The sequence below is a fragment of the Pipistrellus kuhlii genome, unplaced genomic scaffold, assembly GCF_014108245.1.
Source record: "Pipistrellus kuhlii isolate mPipKuh1 unplaced genomic scaffold, mPipKuh1.p scaffold_m20_p_11, whole genome shotgun sequence".
In the NCBI taxonomy this organism is placed as follows: Eukaryota; Metazoa; Chordata; class Mammalia; order Chiroptera; family Vespertilionidae; genus Pipistrellus; species Pipistrellus kuhlii.
Window position 1 is genome coordinate 30478214 of NW_023425416.1, and position 27024 is coordinate 30505237.

The 27024-nt window shown below is 42.4% G+C and overlaps 1 protein-coding gene across 1 annotated transcript in view; it reads right to left on the minus strand.

Annotated features, from left to right (window-relative positions):
* COL6A6 (collagen type VI alpha 6 chain) overlaps positions 1–26706 on the minus strand; it is a 94894-nt gene extending 68188 nt beyond the window's left edge. Inside the window, exons 1-11 of the mRNA XM_036431509.2 lie at positions 26631–26706; positions 26386–26483; positions 23312–23908; positions 21567–22187; positions 19634–20194; positions 18311–18868; positions 14192–14767; positions 11264–11836; positions 2799–3142; positions 2635–2713; positions 419–573 (exon numbers count right to left, since the gene is read on the minus strand). Coding sequence (XP_036287402.1) covers positions 419–573; positions 2635–2713; positions 2799–3142; positions 11264–11836; positions 14192–14767; positions 18311–18868; positions 19634–20194; positions 21567–22187; positions 23312–23908; positions 26386–26483; positions 26631–26662 — 4194 coding nt within the window. The 5' untranslated portion in view covers positions 26663–26706. The remainder of the gene's footprint in view (positions 1–418; positions 574–2634; positions 2714–2798; positions 3143–11263; positions 11837–14191; positions 14768–18310; positions 18869–19633; positions 20195–21566; positions 22188–23311; positions 23909–26385; positions 26484–26630) is intronic.
* Positions 26707–27024: the final 318 nt, after the last annotated feature.

Consider the following 27024-nt stretch of genomic DNA (forward strand, 5'->3'; position numbering starts at 1 on the left):
ACACACATCTTAGGCACTAGAATTACACTCAGTGTGATGATGAGCTGTGTCACTTAGAACCCACAAGGAATGTGCAAACTGGCTGTCTGAGGGAGCAACTCATTGACTCTCAGATCTCACACTCTCTTTGGCACTTACATTCCTTCACTTAATTTGAGCGGGACGATAAGTGCTATTTAGTTGCTTCTTTTTCCTTCTTTTTTTGGCCAAGAATGTAAATCAAAACATGCTTTGACATCTCTCTTCTGTATTGCTTTCTTTCCAAATATCCTCTTATTTCAACTGTCCACTAATTCAGAAAATTCTTTCTGTACTCCCCAATGAACAAAACTAGTTCAAATTCATAAGCATCAATTTTAAACATGTATACAAACCAAAAAGAAAATTTAAACTCACCTGCCTTTTCTGAATAACTTACCAGATGCTTTGACAGTTGGCTCCCCAGATCCCTCATTCCAATAGTGAACTGGGTCTTGTAGTCAAATCCTTTTCCAAATTCAATGTAGAGAAGATCAGCCAGGTCACTTGAATGGGTGGCTCCGGTCACAGCAACAGTGATAAGGGCATTCAGGCCTGGGCAACACAAGGTACAGGTCTTCAGGTGAGGGGGGTTGGGTTATTTTAATATTTCTGCACATGTGTGTCTAAACTGTTATTCTAGGAAAACAGTTGCAAGAAGAACACTCATTTCATTGTCTACTTCTCCCAGAAATAAAAGCCTGACAAGTAACAAGACTAATCAGAAAGGAATTACATTTTCCAGAACTAATTAAATTGGAGACAGGGGAAATTATAACAGTGAGATAGTGAGTTTAAAAGGATCCACAGAGCCTGGCCAGTGTGGCTCAGTAGTTGAGTGCCGACCTATGAACCAGAAATTGTCTGTGTTTAAATATGGGAAGGTCAATAGAACATAGGTCCAAGCATCACCAGAAATCATGTGTTTAACTATGGGAAGTTAGAGCTAGAAATATCCTTATCCATTTGACACTTTTCAAAGAACATATGGCCATCATCTCTCCCCCAAAGATTCTGAATTTTCCAAGATATGAAAAAAAAAAGTAGCTTCTGAAGTTGAAATTGATTTACTAATTTTTCTTTGGGAGTTGAAAGAATGATGATCGGTCTAAGAAATCTGGGTGTTCCAAGACAAACTTCCTGGAGAAAATTCTGATGTTGTCTGTACTCTTTAGGTCCTACCAATGAAACACTGGGCTGCAGAGCTCAGCCATTCATCTTTACACACACACACACACACACACACTCACACACAAGCTAAAATAAAACAAAAAAAACACCTACCCATCTAAACTAAAAACTCTAGGGTCCTGTTCATTAACATTTCCATTACAACTCATGAAAGAAATGCTAAGACTTGACAGAACATAGAGAAAGTAGTTTTAGTGGATAAAGGGCAAATTAAAAGTCATCCTCCAGTTGCAAATTCAGTGAACTTTGCAGTTTGTTTAAGACTGAAGAGAGAGAGAACCAAAATAGTAAAGACAAATCTCTAATAACTAAGCTGGGAAGCAAATGTCTTAGGTCAGATAATCTGGAAATAGAGCCTGAGACAGCGATTTGGCTGCACACAATTTACTGAGGAAGAATTCTCAGAAGGGACAAGGGAAGCAGGGCAGGGCAGAGAAAGGAGCTGAGCAAGACAGTGTTTCAGCTGGAGTCTAGTGTCAGCCTGGTCCCCTGAGGAACCTAGGACATAAATCACATCACAAGGTGCTATTTTGAGGCAAAGATTCAACTCTATGTACTCAACCTGCTGCCCAGGGATGGGGTAGGAAGTAACCTTCCAGGTGAGGCGGCACCCATTGACCAAGGGCCATTCCTCAGAGAAAGGGGACCTGTGAGGAGTTAGCAGTCAACACTCACAGCTGGAGAATGGGGGAAGGGAAGCTGGCTGGAAGATGGAATCTGGGTGGGGCACCAGCAGCATCCACTATCAGGAAAGTTTTCCTATTCTTAGTCAAACCAGAACATTCGGATGCATTCCACTGATCCATATTTCGGGTAAGAACTGACAAGAAGCCAGATTGGGCACTAGTTCTTGAAGCCAAAAGCTGGTACCAAAGCTTTAAACCATTCATAGACACCATGGTTGATCTGTCTCTGGTCTGAAGAAAGGAACTGACTAGAGAGTCCCCAAACATGAGTCAACTTGTGCAATAATGCTTGCAACTCTGAAAACGTTAAGAGTGTTGAAGAACACAACCCCCCTCTCCCATCACTTGGTCTAAAAGAAATACATGGTCATTTCCGCTGATACCAAAGTAGCAGCAATATTATACAATGTGAGGCAAAGTTAGACAGGAACACTTTCCTGGAAAGTTTGAAAGGAAGAAATAGAGTAATATGAGTAATATGTGAGAGAGAAAAAAATAGAACTTTGTATTCAGTGTTTTTTCATATACATAGGGCATGAGTTAAAAAAAAAAAAAAAAAAGTCAATGCCAGAATGTTCTGAGGACTCATGTGCTCTGCCAAGTGCATACAGAGTAGAAAGGTTGTCAAATTCAGGGCTGTGTGCCTGGAAACTTAAGAGCCAGGATTGAATTCTGAGAGTATAAAATCTTAATCTTTCTGCAGATCATCCCTCCCCCAATCCTCCCCCATGTTCAATACCTTCTTTTCTAAGCTCATCAGATTTTTGTTCAAGTTTTTCAATGTCATCATCCAATCCATCTGAAAATAAGAGCATCACCTAGGGAAAGTATTCAAGAAAGAAACATGAGCAAAAAAGAGGTCATTGGAACCATAAACCAACAAATAAAATAAAACCAAGTTACCTTGCCTCGAGCAGCTGATTTATTCTGAAAGGCATCCCACAGGGAACTCAAGAAGTTTGTGTTGAGGAAGGATGGTCCTTTAACTGTTACATTCTTCAAGCTATTCAGTATGTCTTCACTATAGATCTCAAACTTGGGAGAGTACTTTTCCGTGGCATGGGTTACTTGAAAAGCCACACTAACCTGAGTCTCTTTGCCCACCTCACAGCTAACCCCATTAAGGGAGCTGATGGCATGTAGGATGTCTGGAAGGTAGGTTTCCACCCAAGATTGGCCATCGAGCAACGTCTGCCCCTTCTGCTGAGTGGAGATGTCAAATCCAACCACAACATCCACAAAACAGTCTAGGATTTAAGGGGGGGAAAAACAAACACCTTATTAGATCAAATAACCCCCTTATTTGATTTGGATGCCATGTCTGATCCAAGGGACTTGGAATTCTTATTCCTATTCCAGTTACAAAGTTGGAAAATGAGAAAGAACATGAGGGAATAATGGAAGAGGCCCAGAATCACTGTTTCATAAGCTGCAAAAATATATAGTATTATTGATTTTTAGCTGGTATAAAATCTAGATGATTATGAAACAAAGTTCTGAAAAATTTTATCATGGCTATTTAAAAAGCTATGCAGAGTCATTTAAATATCTAAAGTATATTGTGGAAATTTGAGAGTCTAAAAATCACAAATTCACATCACACTACTTATCAACATTTAACTGAGACTAAATTATAAGGGAAATAAAAAACCTTTGCATAGAGCAATAATTTAGAAAAAGAAATCACAAAGAACTAAAGGAATGATTTTGATGATTTAACATCACAAAAAGAATGTTTCCTTTCTGTCTTCTAAAATCCATTCAGAAAAGAAAAAGTAAAATGGCAGACAAATGCTCCAAGAGATCCTTTGAAATCTTGCTTGATTTAGGTCCTACCAATGAAATACTGGGCACCAAATTCCCCACATTTAACCATGTCAAAGATGGTGCTGCCTGCAGAGCTCAGCCATTCAGGAAGGTAAAGTCAATGCCATATTGGGGCTCAAGAAATATTTAAGAGGTATTGCACTAATGTGTGTTATCCCATGCATCAGGAGGTCACAGGTTCAAATCCCAGGACACATGCCCAGGTTGCCTCTCAATCCCCAGTGTGCGGGGTGGAGGGTAAGGAGACAGCCAAGCGATGATTCTCATCTTCGAAGTTTCTTTCTCTCTCTCCCTCTCCCTTCCTCTCTCTAAAATCAATAAGAACATATTTTTAAAAATGCTTCGCTCTTATTCTTATCAACTCCAGGGGCATTTAAGCACTGGAGAAACTAGAAAGAGCATGCTATTTTCATCTGAGCCTCATAAAGGGAAGGTAATTAGAGAAAAATAAAGTCATGTAACATACACTCTTCTTTCAAGAACTTTAGCTCGGCTAAAAAACTTCAACCTTTTTTAAAAAATAAATTCAACATACACAGCTTGCTTGGTAAGTTAGAGGGGAGCAGTGTATATTCTCCATTTGCTTTGTTTGGATAAGCAGTTTTTCAGGTATTTGCTGTGTGAACAATTGTCTTTCACCACCTTCAGACACACTGGTCAGTTAAACATTTGTAAATCTTTCAAACTAAAATGTCAGTTTCAATTCTTAAAACAAGGGCCAGTAACTTGATTCATTTTTAATGAGAAGAGTCAGGTGAGGGAAAACATAAAAGCCTTACTTGATAATTTTAAATCACTATGACATTTGAAGTGAATCAATATGTTATTAAGAAAACCTGAAAGGCGGGTTTTCTAATTTTACTGCACTTACTTTATTGGAAAAATCTCTTCCCCAATAGTCAGAAAGTGAAATGAAAAGAAACTAGTCAGAAGGAAGCATATGAATTTGTCCTTTCCCAAACTGCTCTTGAATCTATATCCTTTCGTTTTTGTTTTTGCTTTTTAAATATATTTTTATTGATTTGGAGAGGAAGGGAGAAAGAGATAGAAACACCCATGATGAGAATCATTAATTGGCTGCCTTCTGCATGCCCCCTACTGGAGATTGAGCCATAACCAGGCATATGCCCTTGACTGGAATCGAATCTGGGACCCTTCAGTCCACAGGCCGACGCTTTATCCACTGAGCCAAACCAGCTAGGGCTATCCTTTCATTTCTATCTTGAGATTGAAAATTTCCCTCTTGGATGAACATTTTTAGAAAACAATTCATTAACCAAAATATGTTACTGCATTCAAGGAAACCAGTCTCTTATGAGAAAACCCCCCACCAAAAAAAAAAAATATATATATATATAATAATACATAAAAAAAAACATAGAAATGTCAAAATGTCATTGAGGAATCCTGGGAACTATCCCCTATAAAAATTGAGTATTTTATTTTTTTGGTCTAGATTACTGAAAGTACAAAGTCTAGTTAATAAGTTCCTTGTGTTTCTTTAATTCAAACTGGCAAACAATTCCATGATGATATGATCCAAGGAAGAGAATGTGGGGAGCAAGTACAGAGCTAGCAGCTAGGAGTTTAAATACAACTAGAGAAATTAGGCCATACTGAACGAGTGGATTCTCACGTAATGGCCTTGAAAACTCTACGGAGACTCAAATTGGGAGCCTTCAAAGTTAATAAGAGGTAGGGATGGTTGAGGAATTGAGCTAGGGAGAAGGTTAAAATTGGATTTCCAAAGAGAAAAGTAGGGTTCAATTAGGATAGCAAGAGTGAGGAGAATAGAAGAGGGGCATAAGTGCAGGGAAATTAAGATGGCAATTCACAGGACTGGCTACAGAGGGTGACAAGATGGAGAAGTAAACTAATGTCCTAAGCATTTGACTAGTCCTTACAAATAGCATGTGGAAGCGTGGGAGGGGGAGGTCTTTGAGTGGGAAAGCACAAAGTTTAGTGTTAGTCATGTACCAGTCATGGCTCTGTTACTGCTAAATGACTTGGCAAATCTCTTAACCCCTCTGGGCATTCATTTTCTTGCCTACAAAAATAAGATTATGCATTTCAAAATAAAAATACAAAAGAACAGAAAAGAATGGATTGGAGTGACAGTTATAGTCTTAATGGTTCCTTGCCAGACCCAAAAGCTGATTTTAATTATCTGACTTACAAAGTCCTTAATCGTAGTTGATGATGGCAGATTCTTATTAAGAATTAAAAGAATCTGCCATCAGCAGGAGGTATGATATATTAATAAGATTAGGAAACAGATTCTTGAGAAAATAAAGGGGAAAGTCAGACTGTTGGCAGTTAATAGCAAGTATAAATTTGTGTGTGGCCTTTGAAAGAGGGTTATCTGAGATTTCAAAAAAAATAAAAGATTAAGAAAACAGTTACTGTAAAAGACTTAGTTTATATACTTCTTCCAGATTTTGCTTGGATTTCCTGCCCCCTTCTCACTGCCCGCCCCCCCCCCCCCCCAATTACTTGGACATTTATCCAATGGAGAGCCTCGGCTGCCACCATTGTCTGGTTTACCAATGTTGTGTGGGGGGGTGGGGAAAACTTTGACATGGCTTCCATCATGCCCATTACAGTAGAGCCACAATAATTCTAGTGCCCATGTCCAACCCAATTACACTCATGAGAGTTCTGGCTCCTTCCACTATGCTTAGCCATAGATATAAAGCACTGTGGTTCTGTATCTGGTTTCCCCAAAGGGCTGGATAACACAACACATAGGATGGGAGAATTGACTTTCCATGCAGTAACCTCTGTCCAATGAGAGGTCCTTGATGGGAAGTAACTGGCAGATTAATCTCTTTTTTTATGCCCAGGAGATCTATATGGTGGCTGTGTGTGGTTTCCTCAATGTTCTGAATGACCAACATGCTGGTGATGCTTTCTCAAGACGCTGTAGCTAGCTTGGTAACATACATCTTGTTTTACTTTCCCTCCTTTCCTGTATGACTTCCCTTGCACTCACTCTTGCTTTTTTGAAATATTAGCACATAAATTATTAGCACAAACTTTGCTTTGAGCTAATAAGGACAGGGACATACAGAGATCCTTATTTTCTAAAGAGCCCAATAAAGACAGGGACATACAGAGATCCTTATTAAGATAAGTTGGAAATGACCATTTAATTTTCCTTATAGTTCCCACATTCCTTGAATCAAATCCTGAAGGTGTCTCTTACCTCATTTTAATCAGACTGGCCTTTTGCTTAATCTCCTTTTTGATTCATCTATCCATGATGATACATAGATAAGATGCTTTGGCTACCTAATTATGGTTCCATGCCAAAGAAAAAGGCAGGACTTTCCTATCCTGAGAACTGCCTGGTCTTCTCTAGGTAGTCAGAATAGCCAGGCTCAAAGGAAAATAAATACAAATTAAGGTTAAAAAAAAAGACTATGGAATTTAGTTGCTTAGAGGAATCTGTTATATGTTGAGATATTAAATTTGAACATGGCTCTAAAATATTGCTGAAATATTAAAGTTCCTAAACCAAGGACCTCTTGGTAAATTGTCCTTCTGGGAAGCAACTCATCACTCCATGTATTTTGCATTTATAGGATCATTTCCTATAAATATACCTTCTGCAATATTCTGTGATAGTTATTAACACTCACTGAACATTTACCACCTATTTACCACTCAGGATCTCACTTATCCTTATGAAACAGACTAAGTAGGAACTCTTCTGATATTCATTCTGCTGAAGAGGAAGCTGTGACAGAGCAGCTTACCCATGGTCTCACAGTTACTACAGTGGACCTCACACTCGGAATTCAAATCTATGCTTGTTTGGGATCTGTATGCCAAACTACCTTATTTTACTACTTTCTGGGTAGTGTTTATAGGTCAGGTAGGTTTCTAGTTCTGCTACTAGATTGTGATGCTGAAAGTGACAACTTAACAGTAAGTGGTTTCACTAGGGAGCAGCAGCTTATGGAAACAATTTCAAGGTACAAACCCATGATGTCTTCAGTTCCAGATAGAAACTGGTGAGGCAGAATACTTAGACACTATTTCTTTATAACATCAGCATCAGATACTCTAGACAACAACTAGGTCAAGAAAACAGGCAGCTTAATTTAACAACAACAACAACAAAATACTGGGCTGGAGTCAGACCTCGGTTTCAAAATTTGCTTAGTCTGTTATGTCCTGTATGTTTTGGGTTAAGTTAGCAATATTCCTTTGAGTCCCATTTTCCTCATTTATAATTGGAAACCCTATGTAATAAAAGTATAGAATGCAAATTGTCCACCCAAGCATTTATCCAGGAGTTTGACCAGGGACTGGGACTGGCTTGGGAAAGGAAGGGAGACCCCGGCTGACGGAGGCAGCCGCAGCAGCAGCAGGCAGCCGGGGGAAGGGAGGGAGGCCCTGGGTCGCAGCTAGTAGCCACTAGGGACCCTACCAGTGCATGAATTTCATGCACTGGGTCCCTAGTAAAAATATAAACCATATAGGTTTTGGGGAGAATTTATTGAGCTAATGCATTCAAAATGCTTAGAGCACCACACTTGAACCTCGATAGATGCTCCAGAAATATTGATCCTTAGTCACTTCTCATCTCCATGCAGCTGCCCTTCCTTTCACACATATGAAATCATAGTGTACAATCAGAGAAACGGAGATGATGTAACTTCACAGATGAGAAAACTAAGGAGGGATACTGATGTCTCCAAAGTTATGCATATTCTAGTAAGAAGCAAAGCTAGATGTTCATATTGTAAGTTTGACTTGCTTAGCGCCACACCAAGCTACTGTCTGATTTCCCTGAATTGAGAGTTTATAGTTCAAGAAGAACAGGCATCCTCTGATATGTCTGCACATGTCTTTGAAGCGTTATCAGTGTTCATTCCAGCCTCCTCAGTCCTCAGCCCACAGCTTGGCTATAACAGCCTCACATTCTTGCTTGCTGCCATAATGACTCCCAAGTTTATCTTGGAGTACTCTCCTTCCTTATTTGTTTGTCTTCACGCTCAGGATTGTTTCCTTTAAAGAGAACTCGCTCACTACTTGGTGCATATACTCCTGACTTTGATTTTCCTCGTGGTTTTACTCTCTTGAGTAGGGAATAGATAGTTCCAAGAAAAATTTCTGCCTAGTAACTGGAAACGGGTATTTCATAGGAAACACTGAGTGAATGTAGAAGGTTTGGCTGAAATCATCAGACACATGCCAAAGTACGGGGAGATCATGAAGCAGGATTTACAAAGACAATAGTCCCTGATCAATTCGCAGACTTTTACACTTTAGCCTACACAATGGGTCTTATAAAAGGTTTGACCTTGGGAGTCCAGAAGAGCATTTTTGGAGAGAGCTATTGATATGTGGTGAGCTCTCCCACCCCATATACACATACACACATGTATAAAAAAAGGAGGTAGTTTCTTCTTGAAGTCAGGAGAGAGAAGCTTTAAGAGCTAAGTTGGAGATTACCCAAGCCTGGAAATTCTAAAGAATGAGATGTCGGTTGGCACGCTGCTCTCTCCGCAGAGGAGAGATGGCCTCACTGTGGGCGGGGGCGCATAACTTCCAGGGTTTATCAGGAAACTGACATGTTCCTGTTTCCCATGGAGTCGCTGTGGTTGCCTATAAGAAGGGGCTGTTGTGGGCTCCCCTGATCTCCTGTCCAACAAGGCTACTGGAAGGGCAAAGACATGGCAGCACAATAAAGCTGGAGGCATCACCAGCTACTCAGAAATGGAGGAAGACATGGGAACGTCTGGAATTGAGACATGCATATCTTACTCAAGGGAACAATGGTGGAAAGATCCACTCATGCCCTAACCGGTTTTGCTCAGTGGATAGAGCATCAGCCTGTGGACTCAAGGGTCCCAGGTTCGATTCCAGTCAAGAGCATGTACCTTGGTTGCAGGCACATTCCCAGTTGGGAGTGTGCAGGAAGCAGCTGATCGATGTTTCTCTCTCATCGATGTTTTTCTCTCATCGATGTTTCTAATTCTCTCTCTCCCTTTCTCTCTTAAGATTCACTGACAAATGTGCCATGGTGGGGGGCGGGTAATGATCTGGGAAGGTGGGAAAATCTTTGAAGGACCTAGGGATGGACCCCGCTTTAGACAAGGGCTATCGTCACAGAAAACCAATTGCTGACATGTGTCGTTGGGTGCCAACTTCCCTGGACCTCTTTAGCGCTTCTCCCTTCCCCAGCCCATTCCGGGAAGGCCAGAAAGCGTGGTTGGCAAGAAGAGGGCAGGGCCTGGGAGAAGGGGGGTAGAAGGGAGAGGTGAGAACAGTGGATAAAATGCCAAGCACATGTGGCCTCTCTTCTGTGGCCAGGGAGCAGCCTGTGGCTGGCTATGAAAGCAGAGTGCCCTTGAATGAAGTCTGAAGTTTTAATCATTACACTGGGATGGACGCTGAATCGCCAAGAAGAGGTTCGCTTATCTCCTGAAAGTGAGGAGCCGGCCCTCATGAATCAATTTCATGGGTCGGTGGGAGACAAAAATAGAGCCCTTTATAATTACATCCTCGCTGTCATGCTTAATCAAAGTAAAGCTTCAATATGCATTTTCCCATTTAAGTTTCACAATGATCTTTTGAACTAGGTGCTGCTATTGTTCGCATTCTACAGATGAGAAAATCAAACTCAGAGAAGAAGCTGTCCAAGAGAAAATGGCCATGGAGCAGCCAGGCTGCCTGTCTTCAGAGCTGCTCTTAGCAACGGTGTAGGCTTTTCTCTCCCTGGTGGAAATCCAGAGTTAATATTTACCATTATACAGAATCACAGCCAACCTAGTAGGCACTTTTTATACAAAAATAGGACAAGCTACCTTTCCATCTGTTGGAGGGGTGGAGAGGAATGTCAAAATGTGCTGAGTTTTAAGAAATAATTTACTGCCTTAACTGGTTTGGCTCAGTGGATAGAGCATCGGCTTGGGGACTGAAGGGTCCCAGGTTCGATTCCGGTCAAGGGCATGTACCTTGGTTGTGGGCACATCCCCAGTAGGGGGTGTGCAGGAGACAGCTGATCGATGTTTCTAACTCTCTATCCCTCTCCTTTCCTCCCCTCTCCCTTCCACTCTGTAAAAAAAAAAAAAAAAAAAAAATCAATAAAAAAAATATTTTTTTTAAAAAAGAAGTAATTTACTAATGTCCACAGTAAAGTTTCACGATAAAGACCTGACCCTCTAAAGACATTGCCTGCACTTCGCAGCTCTGTAGGCCCTGTTGCCAGGCAACCCAAGTCTGTCAAATGGTTTATTTCTTTGATACACATTCTCCAGCCTCTGACACCAACCTGATTATACTCAATGGCTTTTTCCTCACAGCGCCTGAAGGATTCACATTTACAAAGAGGCAAGGGGGAGAGAAAAGACAACTCTCTCGGATGCCCCGTTTCTCAATCCACAAGTCCCAAGAAAATACTTGGCTAACTGTGAAACGTTCCATTTGAAATCCAGAGGCAGGAAATCTGAATTCTCCCACCCGCCGTCAACAGAGCTTGAGGAAAAAGGTCAGTGCACACGAGGGGACGGACACATCTGAATACTTACTGCTGTCCCGCCTTGGAGTGCAGATGTTGCGACTTATCCTTTTCTTGATCTTCTGCAGCTCATCGAAGTTATGGACCGTCAGCTTCTTACTTGCGGAGCCGGTGATCTGAATGAGCTGCTGGTCATCCACATCCTTCCCGATGCCCACGCTGTAGATGTCGATACCTTTGTGTCTCAGGTCCTCAGCAGCCTGAGCCACCTCGTCCTGGGACTGGCCATCTGTGAGGACCAGCAGCACCTGCGGGATGCCGGTGCTTATCCGGCTGCCCATGTTCGGCTGGAAGAAACGCCCCACCATCCGGAGCGCGGCGCCGATGTGTGTGTTTCCCCAGATCTGTTGGATGTTTTCGAGCTGAAGTGATATCTCCTTTTTCCCGACGTACCTTCCCAGCGGAAACTCTGCCTGGTAGGCATGGCTAAACTGGGCCGCCCCTATACGCACTCTGTCGGCACTGACATCAAACTCTTGAACAATCGATGCCAAAAAGACCTTCATCTTCTCGAAGTCATCTCGACCAATGCTAGTGGAACCATCCATGAGGAAAACAAGATCTACTTTTTCAATTTCACAATCTACAGAGGACAGGGAAGGGAGCAAAACAACAATTAGGTTGTTCTTCGTTCTTTCACCCGGCCTGATTCTGTGAAACGTTTGTAGCTATATAGAAATGGTATTTCCTGAAAGTGGTTTCTTATCGTAAGCCACTCTGTGGTCACATTCATTGGAGAAGAAATAAAACCCATCAGTTCCAAAGGTGAGACTAGGGGTGAAGAACTCATATATACATATATTTTTTAATACTTCTCTTGGCTTTTCCATTTGGTCTTATGCCATTTTCTTTTCCAAGATGTTGCTACAGAGAACTTGCTCTTACCTGTGATCTAGCCATAACCCTTCTGGAAAACCCGGGGACAGTAGCACATCAAGAAAAACAAAAAGCACACATCCATTCAGAGCATCACACAAAGAGACAGATGGTTTGTAGTACTGGCTCGGCCTTCCTGGCCAGCTGAGCCAATGAGTACTTTCCTGGTTTATTAAGACAAATTGAAGTTTTAAAATCATAAAATTCTGATCTATATCTCAGAAGTTTTCCTCTTTGTCAGCCCCTTTCTGATGCATATAGGCAAAAATATCTACTTGAGAATACTATTTTTGAGCAAACAATTCATACTCGGAGCAAACAATTCAGTATAGTATAGTATGTTTCCTTGGTTTTAACACAGAAAATACAAAACGAAAAGAATATGAAAGATAATTGCCAGTGAATGAGTTATGCTTGGCACATGCTCATGTGAATCCCTTAGCCTTCTGGTAAGCATTAACTTTTCACTGAATTCCCCAGAGATCTCACCATGGACCTAACTCACTTAGCTTTGTGAAAAACAAAAGGAGTTTAAGAAGCCCGCAGTTGAAATATGCAAAAAGAGATAAAAAGAAATATGATAAATAGATCCTTCAGGAATTGGTTAACTTACTAAATTTCTTTGTCTTAGATTCAATAAAGGAAACAAAGTATTTTTTTTCTGCCCAAGGAATAACTTTCTGTTTAAAAATGCAATGTCAGATCGACCAGTGTGGCTCAGTGGTTGAGTATTGACCTATGAACCAGGAGCTCACAGTTCGATTCCCAGCTTGATCCCCAGTGTGGGGCATGCAGGAGGCAGCCAATCAATGATTCATTACTGATGTTTCTATATATCTCTCCTTCTCCCTTCCACTCTAAAATCAATACAAATATATTTTAAAAATAAAATTAGAAAAGCAATGTCACTCTGGCTGGTGTGGGTCAGTGGTCAGAGCATTGGCCTATGCACCAAACAGTCATGGGTTTGATTCCTGGGCAAGGGCACATGCCTGGGTTGTGGGTTAGCTTCCTGGCCTCCGCAGGGAAGCAGTGCATTTCTCTCCCCCTCCCTCCCTTCCACTCTTTCTAAAAACCAATGGAAAAAATATCCTTGGGTGAGGATTAATAAAACGTATTTTAAAAAGTGCAATGTCAACTTCTACAGTGAATTTGAAAAGGACAGATTGAATCTTAGGCATTGGACACCAGAAGATAAGAGATGTGTCCTAGTTTTCAGTAAGATCCAGAAAGAGTTTGTTAGTTTTTTTGGGGGGAGGGGGAGGAGACAGTAGTTGCATGCTTAGGAGGCAATATCTATGAAAACCAGAAAAGTTAATTTTTAAAAAGAACTGTACCAAGATGTTAGAATCCTAGATTAACAGCAATTTATCTAATAAAAAGTATTTTTAGTACAACACTCTTAAGAAAGACAAGGAATTTAAATAGACCATGAACTCCCTTTCAAAAAATGTAAAAGGACAACCGAATGAATTACATACATACACACAGGCACACAGACACATAGACATAAAGGTGACAATGCAATCTCCAGATGCCAGAATAGAAACAGCAGCCAAGGTAAAGGAAGTCCTTCTGTACTCTGCTCTGGCAACATCTGAGGCTGGAATAGAACGTTCATTATTGGGCACCATGTCTAAACCAAAACCTGTGTCATAATAGAAACAGGTGAGGGAACAAGGAACCAGGCACTTCCAGCCTGGAGGAGAGCAAAGACTCCAGGCAATGATTGCTAGTGGTTAGGAAGGTATGGAATTTGATTTCTTGTGTAAAAAGCAGGAAGAACTAATGGACGAAATGACATGGAAACTAATTTGTGCCCCAATCAATAAAGCTCATTCAAAAACTGGTGAATTCTCCGTCATGAGAAGCATTTAGACAGAAGGGAGCGGTACTGTGGTAGAATGTATTCCTCTTTAGGGAGGGGGCCAAATGAGATGCCCTATAAAGCGATCAGTGCTCCTCTCCTGTTTGGAGAACATACTCTTGAGGGATATTGCTTCTTCCCTCATTTGGACCTCTGCTGATAATGAAGAAAAACTTGGCAATTGGCAAGCCTTACCTACTTGTGAGGAGTTACACACACTGGCTGACAGGTCTGAAAATATCCCCTTCAAGCCTCCAAAAGTCTCCACGAAGTAATACTTGTCCCTTGATCCTGCCATGGCGAGCAGCTCCTCAGGGTTAGCACCCTCGATCCCCACGGCCAGCACAAGAATGCCTTTGTCCCGCAAGGCCTTGGCTGTGGCATTGAGCTTTGCATTATCATGGGACTCCCCATCGGTGATTACGATGAGGACTTGGGGGACCCCTCGGAGCAGGCGGCTGCCACGGGCTTCGGTGAACATGTGGTCCGAGAAGCCTAGGGCCTCGGCGGTGTACGTGTTGCCCCCAATAGGCTGGTCATTCTGGAGCGCTGAAATCACCTCCGACTTTGTGCCAAGGTCATCCAGATAAAACAGCACTTCTGGGTCATCAGCATACTTCATAGCCCCAAACCGAACCTGATTCTTGCCAACATCAGATTTTTTCACCAAGTTTATCATGAAATCCTTCATGATATTATACTCATTTTGGTCAATGCTGCCAGAGCTGTCAATTACAAACACAACATCTAATACTTCAATTCGCTTGCATTCTAAGAGGAGGAGAAAGGAAAACCATGAGGTTAGCTTTGGATATCATGGGATACTCACCGCCCCTCGCCTACTTTTTAATTGCCAATGTCTCCCCCACACATTGGATCAAGTAGTATATTAGAATGTCCATTCCTTAGATAACATACACAATTCTTTATACAATAAAAGGCTAATATGCAAATTGACCGAACGGTGGAACGACCAGTCACTATGACACACACTGATGGGTAAGAGGAGGGGGCAGATGCTCAATGTAGGAGCTGCCCCCTGGTGGTTAGTGTACTCCCATAGAGAGAGTGCCACTCAGCCAAAAGCCCTGAGCTGGGCTCATGGCTGGCAGGCACAGTGGCTATGGTGGGAGCCTCCCACCTCCCCGGCAGTGCTAAGGATGTCTGACTGGGAAGCGGGCCTAAGCCATCAGTCAGACATCCCCCAAAGCTCCCAGACTGCAAGAGGGTGCAGGCCAGGCTGAGGATCCCCCCCTCCCCCCCGAGATCCTCTAGTACATACATATTTGTGTTGGCAGTACATAATAAAATTCAACTAGTGGAGTTTTTAGGACAAAGCTAATATAAAGTAAAATCTGTAAGAGTTGAGAGGGGGACATGCTTTTGGACTAGAAAAAAAAATGTATAATTCTGTGGAAATTTTCCTGTATAAAGGGTTCTTTTAATATGTGCTTTCATTTACAGGAATTTGCTTAAGCCATATGGTGTATTAAATTTTATTCTTAAGATAAGCCTTGGGGAAATGGCCAAAGAAAAAAAATTAATTTGGCAAAACTGTATAGTTTTTCATGGCTATATGACAGCTGACTTTTCAGGGTTACATTTTCTCCCTTTTGGACATTCTGGAAACACTATCTATTTTCATTATTGGGTCTCATCATAGAAATAAGCCCATGTCACACTTGGCTCCAACTACAGTGATGCTCCCATCAATTTTTTATTCCTTGAGTCCATGGTCAGCAAACTGCGGCTCGTGAGTCACATGCGGCTCTTTGGCCCTTACGTGTGGCTCTTTCACAAAATAACACGTGCGGGCACGCACATACAGAGCAAGTGAAACTTCATGGCCCATGCGCAGAAATTGGTTTTCGTCTCTCAAAAGAAATTTCAATTGTTGTACTGTTGATATTTGGCTCTGTTGACTAATGAGTTTGCCGACCACTGCCTTGGGTCAATGCCATGGAAAGCAAAGCAGTAAAGACCCAATTAATACTTCAAGTCATGTGTGCAGCATATTCTACGTAATAGTGTAGAGGTCTAAACTCCAACTCATTGATTCTGGAGAAGTGGGATTGTGAGATGTTTAATGATTTAATCCTTATGTCGCCCAATGTTTCTGCAGGCTTTACAAGGGTATGTTCCAAATGTTAACTCATCCGTTCTGGAGAAATGGGAATTGTGAGAAAGGATTCCCCCCACCCTTTCAGCAGAGGTTCACCACATTTCCTTGTCTTGCCAGCCACTTGCTCACTAAGTGGTAGGGCTGTAGAAAACCCTGAGGTCAACATATTTCCTCCCCAGTGACTTCAAGAAAGGCTGTGTGAGGTAACAGAAAATATACATTGGTCTCTGTCTCAGTTTCTGACACAGAACTCCTGAAACCCTTGTAACTTCCTGGGTGACAGGAGTGTCTTTTGTTCTAATGAGGTGTCTCTGGGTGGGCCTCTACTATGTGTTTCTTTCCTGTTGTCTGCTAGAAAGAATGGCTTCTGGGTGAGGGCGAGTCACCAGGAAGAGCAAGCATGGACTTTTCAGGCTCATCCCCATTTTCCTGAGAAGCAAGAAGGGCTGGGACTGGAGTTAATGATGGATCATCCCAAAAGTACAGGGTTCAGAGAGCTGTTTGATGGACACATGAAGATTCTAGGAAAGTGAGGCGCTCGGGAATGGCATAGGATATTCTATATATACTTGGAAGTTCTGCACCCCTTTCCTCATAACTTGCCCTATGCATGTCTTCATTCTGGATGTTCATCTGGACCCTTTATCATAGACTTTAATAAACTGGTAAATGTGTTTTTCTGGGTTCTATGAGCCAGTCCAGTAAGTTAATTGAAACCAAGAAGGCAGTTGTTAAACTTCCATCTATACAGGTTGGTCAGAAGCACAGGTAACCTGGGCTTGTGACTTGTGTCTGAAGTGGGGAATGGGGCAATCTTATAAGAGTGAGCCCTCAATCTGTGGGATCTGATGCTACCTCCAGGTACACAAGGTCTGACTTGGGTTGAATTCTTGGACACCCTGCCGGTATCCGAGAATTGCTTGTTGAGATGGGAAAAACCTCCACACATTGGGTGACTGGAAGAATCAGAAGTGAAGCATGCCATGTGACTAGTATAGAAGACAACAGGAATGAAACAGTAGGGAAGAACGGTTGTTGTTTTTTTGCCAACATAGGAAGGAAAAACATGAGTTTATCTTTTGGGCTGGTTCCACCAAAGAGGACGCGATGTCCTTCTGCCCTGAAGAGCTGGCTTGGATTCCCCAAGGGGCCTGGGGTAGTTTACTCAGGGTTGCTCCTCCAAAGAGTTCAGATTTGCTCGCAGTAAAATTACCAGGAAATACAAACTAGATGTATCTCATTTACCACAAATAACAGACCACGATCAACCTGCTAGTGGAAACTGAGCAAAACTGTTATTTGAGTAACAGTACAAGGTTTCTCCTTTTCCTCAAAACTCCACTGAGACAATCATATAGATTTTTTTTTTCAAGAATGCTTTTGTCACCAAGCCCCTAGAATCACAGTATAAATAAGTTTCTTATATTTGTAGGGTTTTTTTTTTTTTATCACTTCCATTCTTCTGTAGTCTCATGAGAGGAAGACTGGGACTCTATTATTTACTTCCTTTGAAGCATCTATTGCTCAAGTTCCCCTAACTAGAGTCCTCCTTTATAGGATTTAAAAAATATGAGTGTTTTTACAAATGTCATCTCATTTTATATAAGTAATGGATTTTAAAAACTGTAAAATAACTGGCAGATAGTAGATGTTAGGTCAAAGGGAAGCTACCTTGCCCAGCAAGGGGGGGAGGTATGCCCCTCTATGGTCTGTGGTGGCAGCCCACACACAGCCCAAGGACTTAGGCTGGGCCCTATAGCTCCAGGTGAAACAGACTCTATGGTGTAATTCATGCTCTAGTTTTCCAGGGGGTCAGGCTGAAGTGAGACTCTAGCTAAGACCACCCTCTTACTTCCCTCCTGAGAACACCTCCTCATAAAGTCACTTTCCACAAGAATTCGGGGAACCTGATCTGAGACCCAGGATGTTATCCCTTTTCTTCAATGGAGGCCTCATCACCATACTGCTATTTGTCTACAAATGGGAGAGAATCTAGGTGGACCAAAATTGTTCCTCACTGACTCTTTCATTCAGCAGTTGTGTTGGAGAAAGTCACATTGCCTATGTGGGTCTAAAGCCATTAGAATGAACATTTCAAACAAGAAGGTTACAGTGTTCAATATGTTGAAATCATGACTAACATGGACATGCGGTGTTTGGGTAATCCCACTAGCAGGTATACCCAGGCCTACCTTCCCGGGGGCTGCATATTCCAAAAACAAGCTCATCTTCAATGCGCTGCAGAATGTCAAAGCTCTCCACATAAAACACCATGTCTGGCCTCCCGCTGATCTCCTCCAGCTGGGTGACATTGGACCCAAACACCCCCACCGAGTAGATAATGATGCCGTCTTGCCGAAGTGCCACCGCGGGGTCCTTGACTACGTCGTGAGCTTCGCCATCCGTGATGAGGATGAGAAACCTCCTGACGTTGGGCCGGGCCCCCTTGGCGGGGCTGAAGTACTGAGCCACAAAGGTCAGAGCGCTCCCCGTCATCGTGGTCTGTCCGATGTGAAGCATCCGGTCGATGGCGTCTGAGATGTCACTCTGCGAGGCATATTTGTCGAGTGGAAACTCCTCCTTGTTGACGTCGCTGAACTGGACCACGCCGACTTGCACCCGATCTGCCCCGATCTGGGATTTACCCACCAGGTTTTTCATAAATGTTTTCATTTTGATGAAATTCTCTTGTCCTATACTGCCGGAGCTGTCCACCAGAAACATGATGTCAGCTTTCATCTCTTTGCAGGCTGCATGGGAGAAAGTGAAATGTTTACCATGTAAAAAGATTAAGGGGGAAAAAATTGAAGTCAAAGGTGTGCTTGGTAAGGATGGTTAGCCAGTAAATAAAGCCCTGGAGGCCATTAAGTGACGGCTCTATTTGTTATTTAATGATTTGATTGAGTATATTACTCAGCCTCAGGACTACTGACATTTTGGGCCGGATGATTTTTATTGGGGAGGGTAGTCTATGCATTGTAGGATACTGAGGGATGTTTAGCATACCTCTACCCGTTAGATGCCAGTAGCAATCCCTTAGTTATGACAACCAGAAATGTCTCTAGACATTACCAATGTCCCCTAAGAAAGCAAAATTCCCCCCGTTTGAAAACTGATAGAGCTCTAAAATAGCCCATAAAAATTTTGTTAAAGTTAAATCAACCTGAAATATTCCTTAAAATAAGAAACCATCTTGCCATTCACATACGCAGTATCTAAGCATATATATATATATATATATATATATATATATATATATATATATATATATCAGCAGGGATTTGTGGGAAGAGGCTAATAAGGAGAACTCCATCAAATATCTTTATGCCTCAGATATGAATCAGAACCGCACTCTCTAGTGGGCCACCCATTTTGTTCTGGAAACAAGCACAGCCACTTAAGTCAACTAATCTCAACCAGGGAATTCATGCTGTTTCTGCAAACCTGCAATGTCAAATATTGCAGGAGGGCCACCTGTGAGCCTGGGTCCAGAGGGAAAGTCGCCCTTCTCCTACCTTCTTCGGTGCAGATTTCTTGAACCACTTGGTTTCTTATGTCTTTCAAAGCGTCGAAGTCATTCACGTAGTACACTCTCTTTTCCTCGCCTGCAATTTCCCGCAGCTGTGTTTGGTTGGCCTCCTTGACCCCGATGGCGTAAACATGGATGAGCTCCTTTCTCAGCCTGTTCGCAGGCTCCAAGACGCTATCCTGGGACTTGCCCGTTGTCAGGACAACAAGGTGGCACGGCACGCGGTTTCCACGCTGCTGCTTTGCTTTTTGCAGCAGCCCCAGCGTGAAATTCAGGGCTGCGCCCGTGTTCGTGCTCCCACCCGCCTGCCGGAGGTTCTCAATGGCCTTCCCCAAATCCTGCTTGTTGGAGTATTTATTGATCTCAAATTCCAAGTCCCAGCTGTCGGCGTACTGGACGGCCCCGACCCGCACCTTCTGGGGGGCGATGTTGAACATCTTTACGACCTCTGACAGGAAGGTCTTCATTTCTTGGAAGTCCGTGGCCTGGATGGTCCCGGAGCCGTCGATAAGCAGATAGATGTCTGCTTCTTCAGTGTCCACACAACCTGAGGGGGAACCGAGAGGCTGAGTGTGGCATTGGGACATGTGGGAGGAAGAAATGGGAGCAGAATGCAAGAACAAGTATGAGCATCTTCAGAGGGACAAATGGGAAACAGCTTCTAGCTGTAAAAGACATGCTCTGCTGGCTTAGCCCAGGAGACTCAGCATTGATGGGGCCGAATGAGTCTCTTTTGACAGTTTAAGATTATTCTGATAATTCTTTGCCATGAATCAAGGCCAAGTGGGACACAGAGAAATGTAAGAAAGAAAACTTGAAAATGCTTTTCACAAGCCACTTCTCTAGTTAGTAAAGTAACGGCTTCGCGAAAAGTCAAGTGGTGTGTTGTGACATGGAGACGGCCTCGAACTAAACATTGTGGACATATGAGCTCTATTTCTTGAGAACATGTATAAATAATTTACTCCTTATTCACTTCTAGTCATTTAACAAATGTAGAGGTATTGCCACTGGCCTTATTTGTATAGGACAAGGGCAATTTAAAAAATATATATATATGTTTCATTGATTTTTTATGGAGAGGAAGAAAGGGATAGAGAGTTAAAAACATCGATGAGAAAAAAACATCGACCAGCTGCCTCCTGCACACCCCCTACTGGGAATATGCCTGCAACCAAGGTACATACATGTCCTTGACTGGAATTGAACCTGTGACCTCTCAGTCCACAGGCCAACACTACCCACTGAGCCAAACCAGTCAGGGCAACAAGGGCAATTTTATAGTAGCCATGCTATAAATATTTGTTGAAGAATGTAAACATATATACTTGTGTGTGTGTATACACACACAAAGTATTTACATAGCACACATGTGTGTATATATAAAATATACAAAATAATTATCTGTCTCTCCAAATTCCTGGGTTTAGAGATTAGTACTTCACAACAAATTAATTACAGTGTTCTCAATCCAAATCATGCTTCCTGTTCATTCCCTAAATTGGAATTTGAGGATGAGGGAAGAGGGAAAAGGAGAGAAAAGTTACAAAAAAAGAAAAAAGGAACAAAGGAAAGAGCAGGGGAACATGAGAGGTAAAGGAGGGGGGGTGTATAGGGAAGAGAGAAAAACAGCAAAGGATGGTATTCTGGGGTGTTTGTAAGTAACAAAGAATCCAATTAAAGCTGCACAAAATGGGAGGTAGAAAGGAAAACCCTTTCGACCTATCCCAACACCTCAATAGCTTTTATTTCCTCCCAATGGCACTCCATGTAATCAAGGTCAAGTAAGAAATTACGAACTTATTCTCACTCCCCACCTAGTACCCCACACCAATCGCATTTGTACACAGAATATTTAAAAGGTAAGAAAAAAAAAGAGAAAAGGCTGGGATAATACCTCCCTCAGAAAAACACCCTACCGGATTTGAGCGTTTCGGTGCGCTCTGAGAAGACAGAGACCGTGTGCGTTATTTGCTTCCGCAGCTTCTTCAGAAACGTCTGGTTGTGGGCGACCAGGTCGGAGAAGGTCTTCAGCTTGGAGACATACAGCTCGGCGGGGTGCGATGCGATCCTCTCCAGCTGGCTATCGCTGGCCCCCTCCACGCCCATCGTGAAGACGGTCACGCCCTGGCGCCGGAGGTTCAGGGCTGCCTCGGTCACGTTGTCTTCCGACGGCCGGTGGGTCACCAGCACGGTGATCTGGGGCACCCCCTGGTTCCTCCGACTGCCATTCTGCACACTGAAGACCTCCTTCCTGATCTTTCTGATGGCGGCCCCGGTGTAGGCCTTCCCAGCCAGGGGCGAGAGGCCCTGGATAGCCTGGAGGACCTCCGACTTATTGATGCCCCTGCTTAGCGAGTTGATCACCTGCGTCTCACTGCTGTAGGCCACGAGGCTAACCCTCATGCAGTTCTCCTTTATGTCAAGAGCGGATACGCTTTCTTCCAGGAACTCTTTAAGATAGTCCAAGTTGTCCTGGCTGCCGTTGATGGACATATCCAACAGGAACACCACGTCGGCCACGGAGGGGCCTTGGCAAACTGCATGGGCAAGGATGGAAGGAGCACAATTTTAGTGGGTCAGCTTCTCTGTTCAGCATTCAAAGGCTTGGAGAGCATCTACAGAGCTGGGCTATGCACTTAAAGAAGGAAGGAGGTATTATGACATTATTATAAAGCTCCTATCAGAGGGTCCTGGGTTCCAATATTGGATCTCAGCTAAACTCCCAGCTTCAACGTCCTCCTCCATAAACTGGAGATAGTAGTAATATTTACCTCCTAGAGTTGTTATGGAAATTAAACGAGGTAAGGTGTTTAACCTGTGGCCTGGGACCCAAGTCATTCAATGAACAGCAGCTACTCCTATCATATTGAAATCATGAAGCAACATCGCTATTGAAATCAGCATTGTCCAGATATTCCTAAGGGATAATACTGAGATGTCAAGGATACTTTTTGCCATTATTTTACCTGAGAAAGATACTCATAATAGGACTCATGTTTTCATAGATGACCACAAGGAAAGCATTCTCTATGAACAACAGATAATTTTATAGGTCATGTCATTCCAACGGATTTAGCTAGAAATAATGGGAGTTTTCTATGTTGCTTGTACACTTGGAGCAAATTGTTTCTTACTGGCTCTCCCCCGCCCCTCACTGGAATGATGTTCATTAGCTCAACACAGGAGCTGCCCCCTCATGGGTGGTCAGTGCACTACAGGGGGAAGGGGGGGTAGAGGGGGGAAGACTGCTCAGTTGGAAGCCTAGAAGCCGGGATCACAGCTGGTGAGTGCAGCGGTGGTGGGGGGAGCCTTCCCTGCCTCTGCAGCTGCTCTAAGGATGTCCAACTGCCAAGCCATCAGTTGGACATCCCCCAAGGGCTCCCGAGGTGCAAGAGGGCGCAGGCCAGGCTGAGAAGATCCCCCCACCCCTCTCGGAATACACAAATCTCATGCACCGGGGCCTCTAGTAAAAATATTTTTTAAAAAAAATAAAATAAAATGGCCACAATCAGTGGGCCCTTTGGAACACACAGATATTTAGCAGCTAAAAATACAGCCCAGCTTTGGGGGAAAGGTATGTCCATGGAGCCTCAATCCTCCCTCCACATTGATTTCCCAAAAACATTTTGTCATCATTTCTATGCGTGCACCCTAAGCCCACCTTCCATAAGAGCAGCGTCCACTGCTCCGGCCGTGTACTGGGCTGCATCCTTGATGATCTGCGTCATGTTCTGGGAAAACGTGCTGAGGTCTCTGACGGTCCGAAGATTGACATGAAACTGAGCCGTGGCCATGGCCTTCAGGTTCTCCTCGGACGCTTTCTGCAGCCCCACCGAGATGATCCTCACCCCATCTTCCCGGAGAGCCCTGGCAGCCTCTTCCACGTCATCCTCGGACTCGGCCGAAGCCAGCACCACCAGAACCGGGGGAAACAGCTTCCTGTCCCTGCCATTCGCAGGTCCAGAGAAATAGGTCCTGTGAGCCTCCCGCAGAGCGTTCCCCACCCGCAGGGCGCCGCCCATGAACGCAAAGTTCTTCTTGAGGTGATTCAGCATGGGGTTCCTGCTCTTGAAGGTGTTCAGCTGGAATTCACTGTGGAGCTTGTCGCTGTACTGGGCCAGGGCCACGCGGTATTTGCTGGGCTCGATAGGGAGACTGCTGATCATTTTGTTGATGAATGTTTTCACCAGAGGGAAGGACCTCATTCCCAGGTGATCAGAGCTGTCCACCAGAAACACCACGTCTGCATACTCAGGGCCTGCAAACCCACACACAACCAAATCAACAAAGCATGAACTTTAGCAAGGTACTACCATGCTTAATGCTAACCATACAGGGGAAAACACACTTTCCTCTTTTATCTGTACTTTTAATACCTTCCCAATGAACTAAAAACAGCCTGAAATTACACATCTTCTCAAGAAAAAAAACTTGTTTCTAGGGCCAATTCATTCATATATTGAATATATATATATATATATATATATATATATATATATATCCTCTTATTTAAACCAATTGCAAAATTAAATATCACTTTTGCAAGAATAGGTTCATTAGAAATAGATAAATTTAGAGTAAAAACTCCTGTGTTTTTATACTGGTAGTAGGTAATTTCGCCTTATACCTTTTTAAATTTTTAAAAAATATATATTTTATTGATAGAGAGGAAGGGAGAGAGATAGAGAGTTCGAAACATCGATGAGAGAGAGTCATCGATCAGTTGCCCTCACTGGGGATATGCCCGCAACCAAGGTACATGCCCTTGACTGGAATCGAACCTGGGTCCCTTCAGTCCCTAAGCCGACGCTCTATCCATTGAGCCAAACCAGTCTCGGCCCTTTTTAAATTTTTGCTTTCAGAATTTGACCTCAGTTTATATCAAGAGGATAAACATTTTAAATGATAACTAAACTGCTTCAAATTTGTTTGAATAGAGAAATCTGAAAGATAATCTTTTATTGTGACTCCAATTTAAGCCCGGTGACAAAGTAAGTGATTAATTTATAAAAATGTTAGTTTTGTTTGCCAGTGTCAAATTGATGAAGTTTAAAAAGTACTTAAAATCATAAAAATATGAGATTGCCTTAATCTATTTTAAGATTACTTACAATATATTTTATAAACCATATGAGTGACATTACAATTGATAAATTTATTCATTCATGTGTAAAAGTGATGAAAATCAGTATACCTTCAGCTAGGAAAATTATTATGGTTTTAGTTTCTATGAAAATGGAATTTTTATAGAGGAATATAATACTTTGTTGAACATTTAAGGCTTGATTCAATGCTGGATATACAGAATTCTATTTTTATATGCTAGAGAATCACTGGATTCAAGCACAAAATGCTGTGTATTGGTGATCTTCTGGTTTGAATCCAGAGTTCTCAGCACTTTAGTATAGGCTCTATTTCTTATCCGGGGAAGGAAGGAAAATGTCTGTGTGTTTGTCCTGATGGTGTATATTTATGAAGATAGGATGCAACTCAACAAGTAACAGAAGTCCTGACTTTGATATCAGCTAACTCTAACAGCTCTGTCAAGCCATTCAATATCCTTGGGCCTGTTTCCTCACCTTTAAAATGAGAAGATTCAGTAAGGAAATATCTAAGGTCCCCTCCTCACTCTCAGATTCTGGTTATCTAATATGATTATTGGATATATTATAATCAGATTAAAATAAAATCAGTCTTTTCCTATCTACAACTGGTAGGAAACCAGCTTAGGCACTCATAGGTTTATTTCATTCTCTTCATAGTAGTCTAATGAGGCACAGTACATAAAACCATTCTTTCTTGTCTTTTTAATAACCCAATTTCAACCACTTTGAGCTTCTGTTGATGATCACTTAGCCAGTAGGATTTTAGGGGAAGAATTATATGCATTAATATCTTTCTCCAAGAGAAGGCTGGAATCCGAATAAGGACTGTCGGGCCAAGCCCTGCCCAGGATGGCTTGACTTGTGACCAAAGCGACCTTCCTATTCATGGATAAACCATCACTTCTTGTGTGTGGAGAAAGGAAATGCAGACAACTGGCATATGAGCTAGATTCAGTTTAATATCAGGCCCAGTGAGACATTAAAGGAAGATGCTTGCAGGGCAGAGTCTTAGTGTATCTCCTCAGAAAACTTACCTTCAGGTCAGAGTCCTTGAGAAAACAGCACAAACTAACATGAAGGGACCTGGACATGAAGGGACCAGTGTGCGAACTAGTTATTGAAAGAATTGGCAGAGGCAGAGAAGGGTAGGCCAGTATTTTGAGTTCAAGTCCACTGGGTACAGATCGCTGACAGAAAGTAGACAGCTATGGCGCTTTCTCTTCATAGTAAAAGCATTTCCTTTACATATCAGATTAAATCGCTTAAATTGGAGCAAAAGCTGTATGTGTAACCAAGATAATGTTTTGGCACAAATGAATTAGGAAGATACATTCCAAGATTTTCAGGTCTGAACCCAATAGTAAGAGACAGGATTTTACGTAACCTCCCAGAAGACCTACATGGGGTTGAAACTGAGGACAAAATAGCAACTCTTGTATCTTCCTATCGCTAACAATGAGCAAATTCCAGAGACAAATGAGCTTCAAAAAGAAACTGAGCTACCAGCCCACCCTTCCCACTATCAAAATCAAGACAAAGCGAAAGGACACTCAACTTCTAAGTAAGTCAAAATCACATATATTTTCCACAATCAGTTAAAGAATTCTTCCCATTTTTTTTTTTTCCTTACCAGAATCCTGGTTCACAGAAACATGGGAGCAAATTATTAGGAGGAACAAAATCAGCAGCATTTTCATATTCTGAATGGAAAAATCTCCAACGTGAAATCTGAGAGGGCGAAAAGAAAAACATCTAAGACTGTTTTGGATATTATTTGGGGAAACAAGACTCACTCATATTGTATAAGAATACACAAAATTATGTAATAAATTGGGCGCAGCAGGGGATAAGGAACTTTTGCGGTTTCCTCCTGACCTTCTGATCCGCGAAGTGTGGACCACCACCATTTACAGCATCCCAGGTTTCTCCTGGTCCCCGGACCCTGCGCAAACACAAGATTTTAGACTGTCAATGGAGGTAGCCAGAAGCATTATAGTTCCAACAATAATACGTGTTCCTATTAGTCACTTTTTTTTTGTACCCTAGTATCATCCGCTGTCTATCCATTGCCAAAACAATTCAGAGTTCATGGTTGGGACAGTCTAAGGGCCTGATTTTGCAACTGCTCCATCACAAACACGTAGGTGTATTTCATATTTGGGCAGTAAATGTCTTTAGATGTGGCCAATTCATTTTTTTGCCTTTCCCTACATAATTAGAAAAGTAACAATTTCTCTTCATCCTTAAATTTGAAAGAAGACAAAAGGTA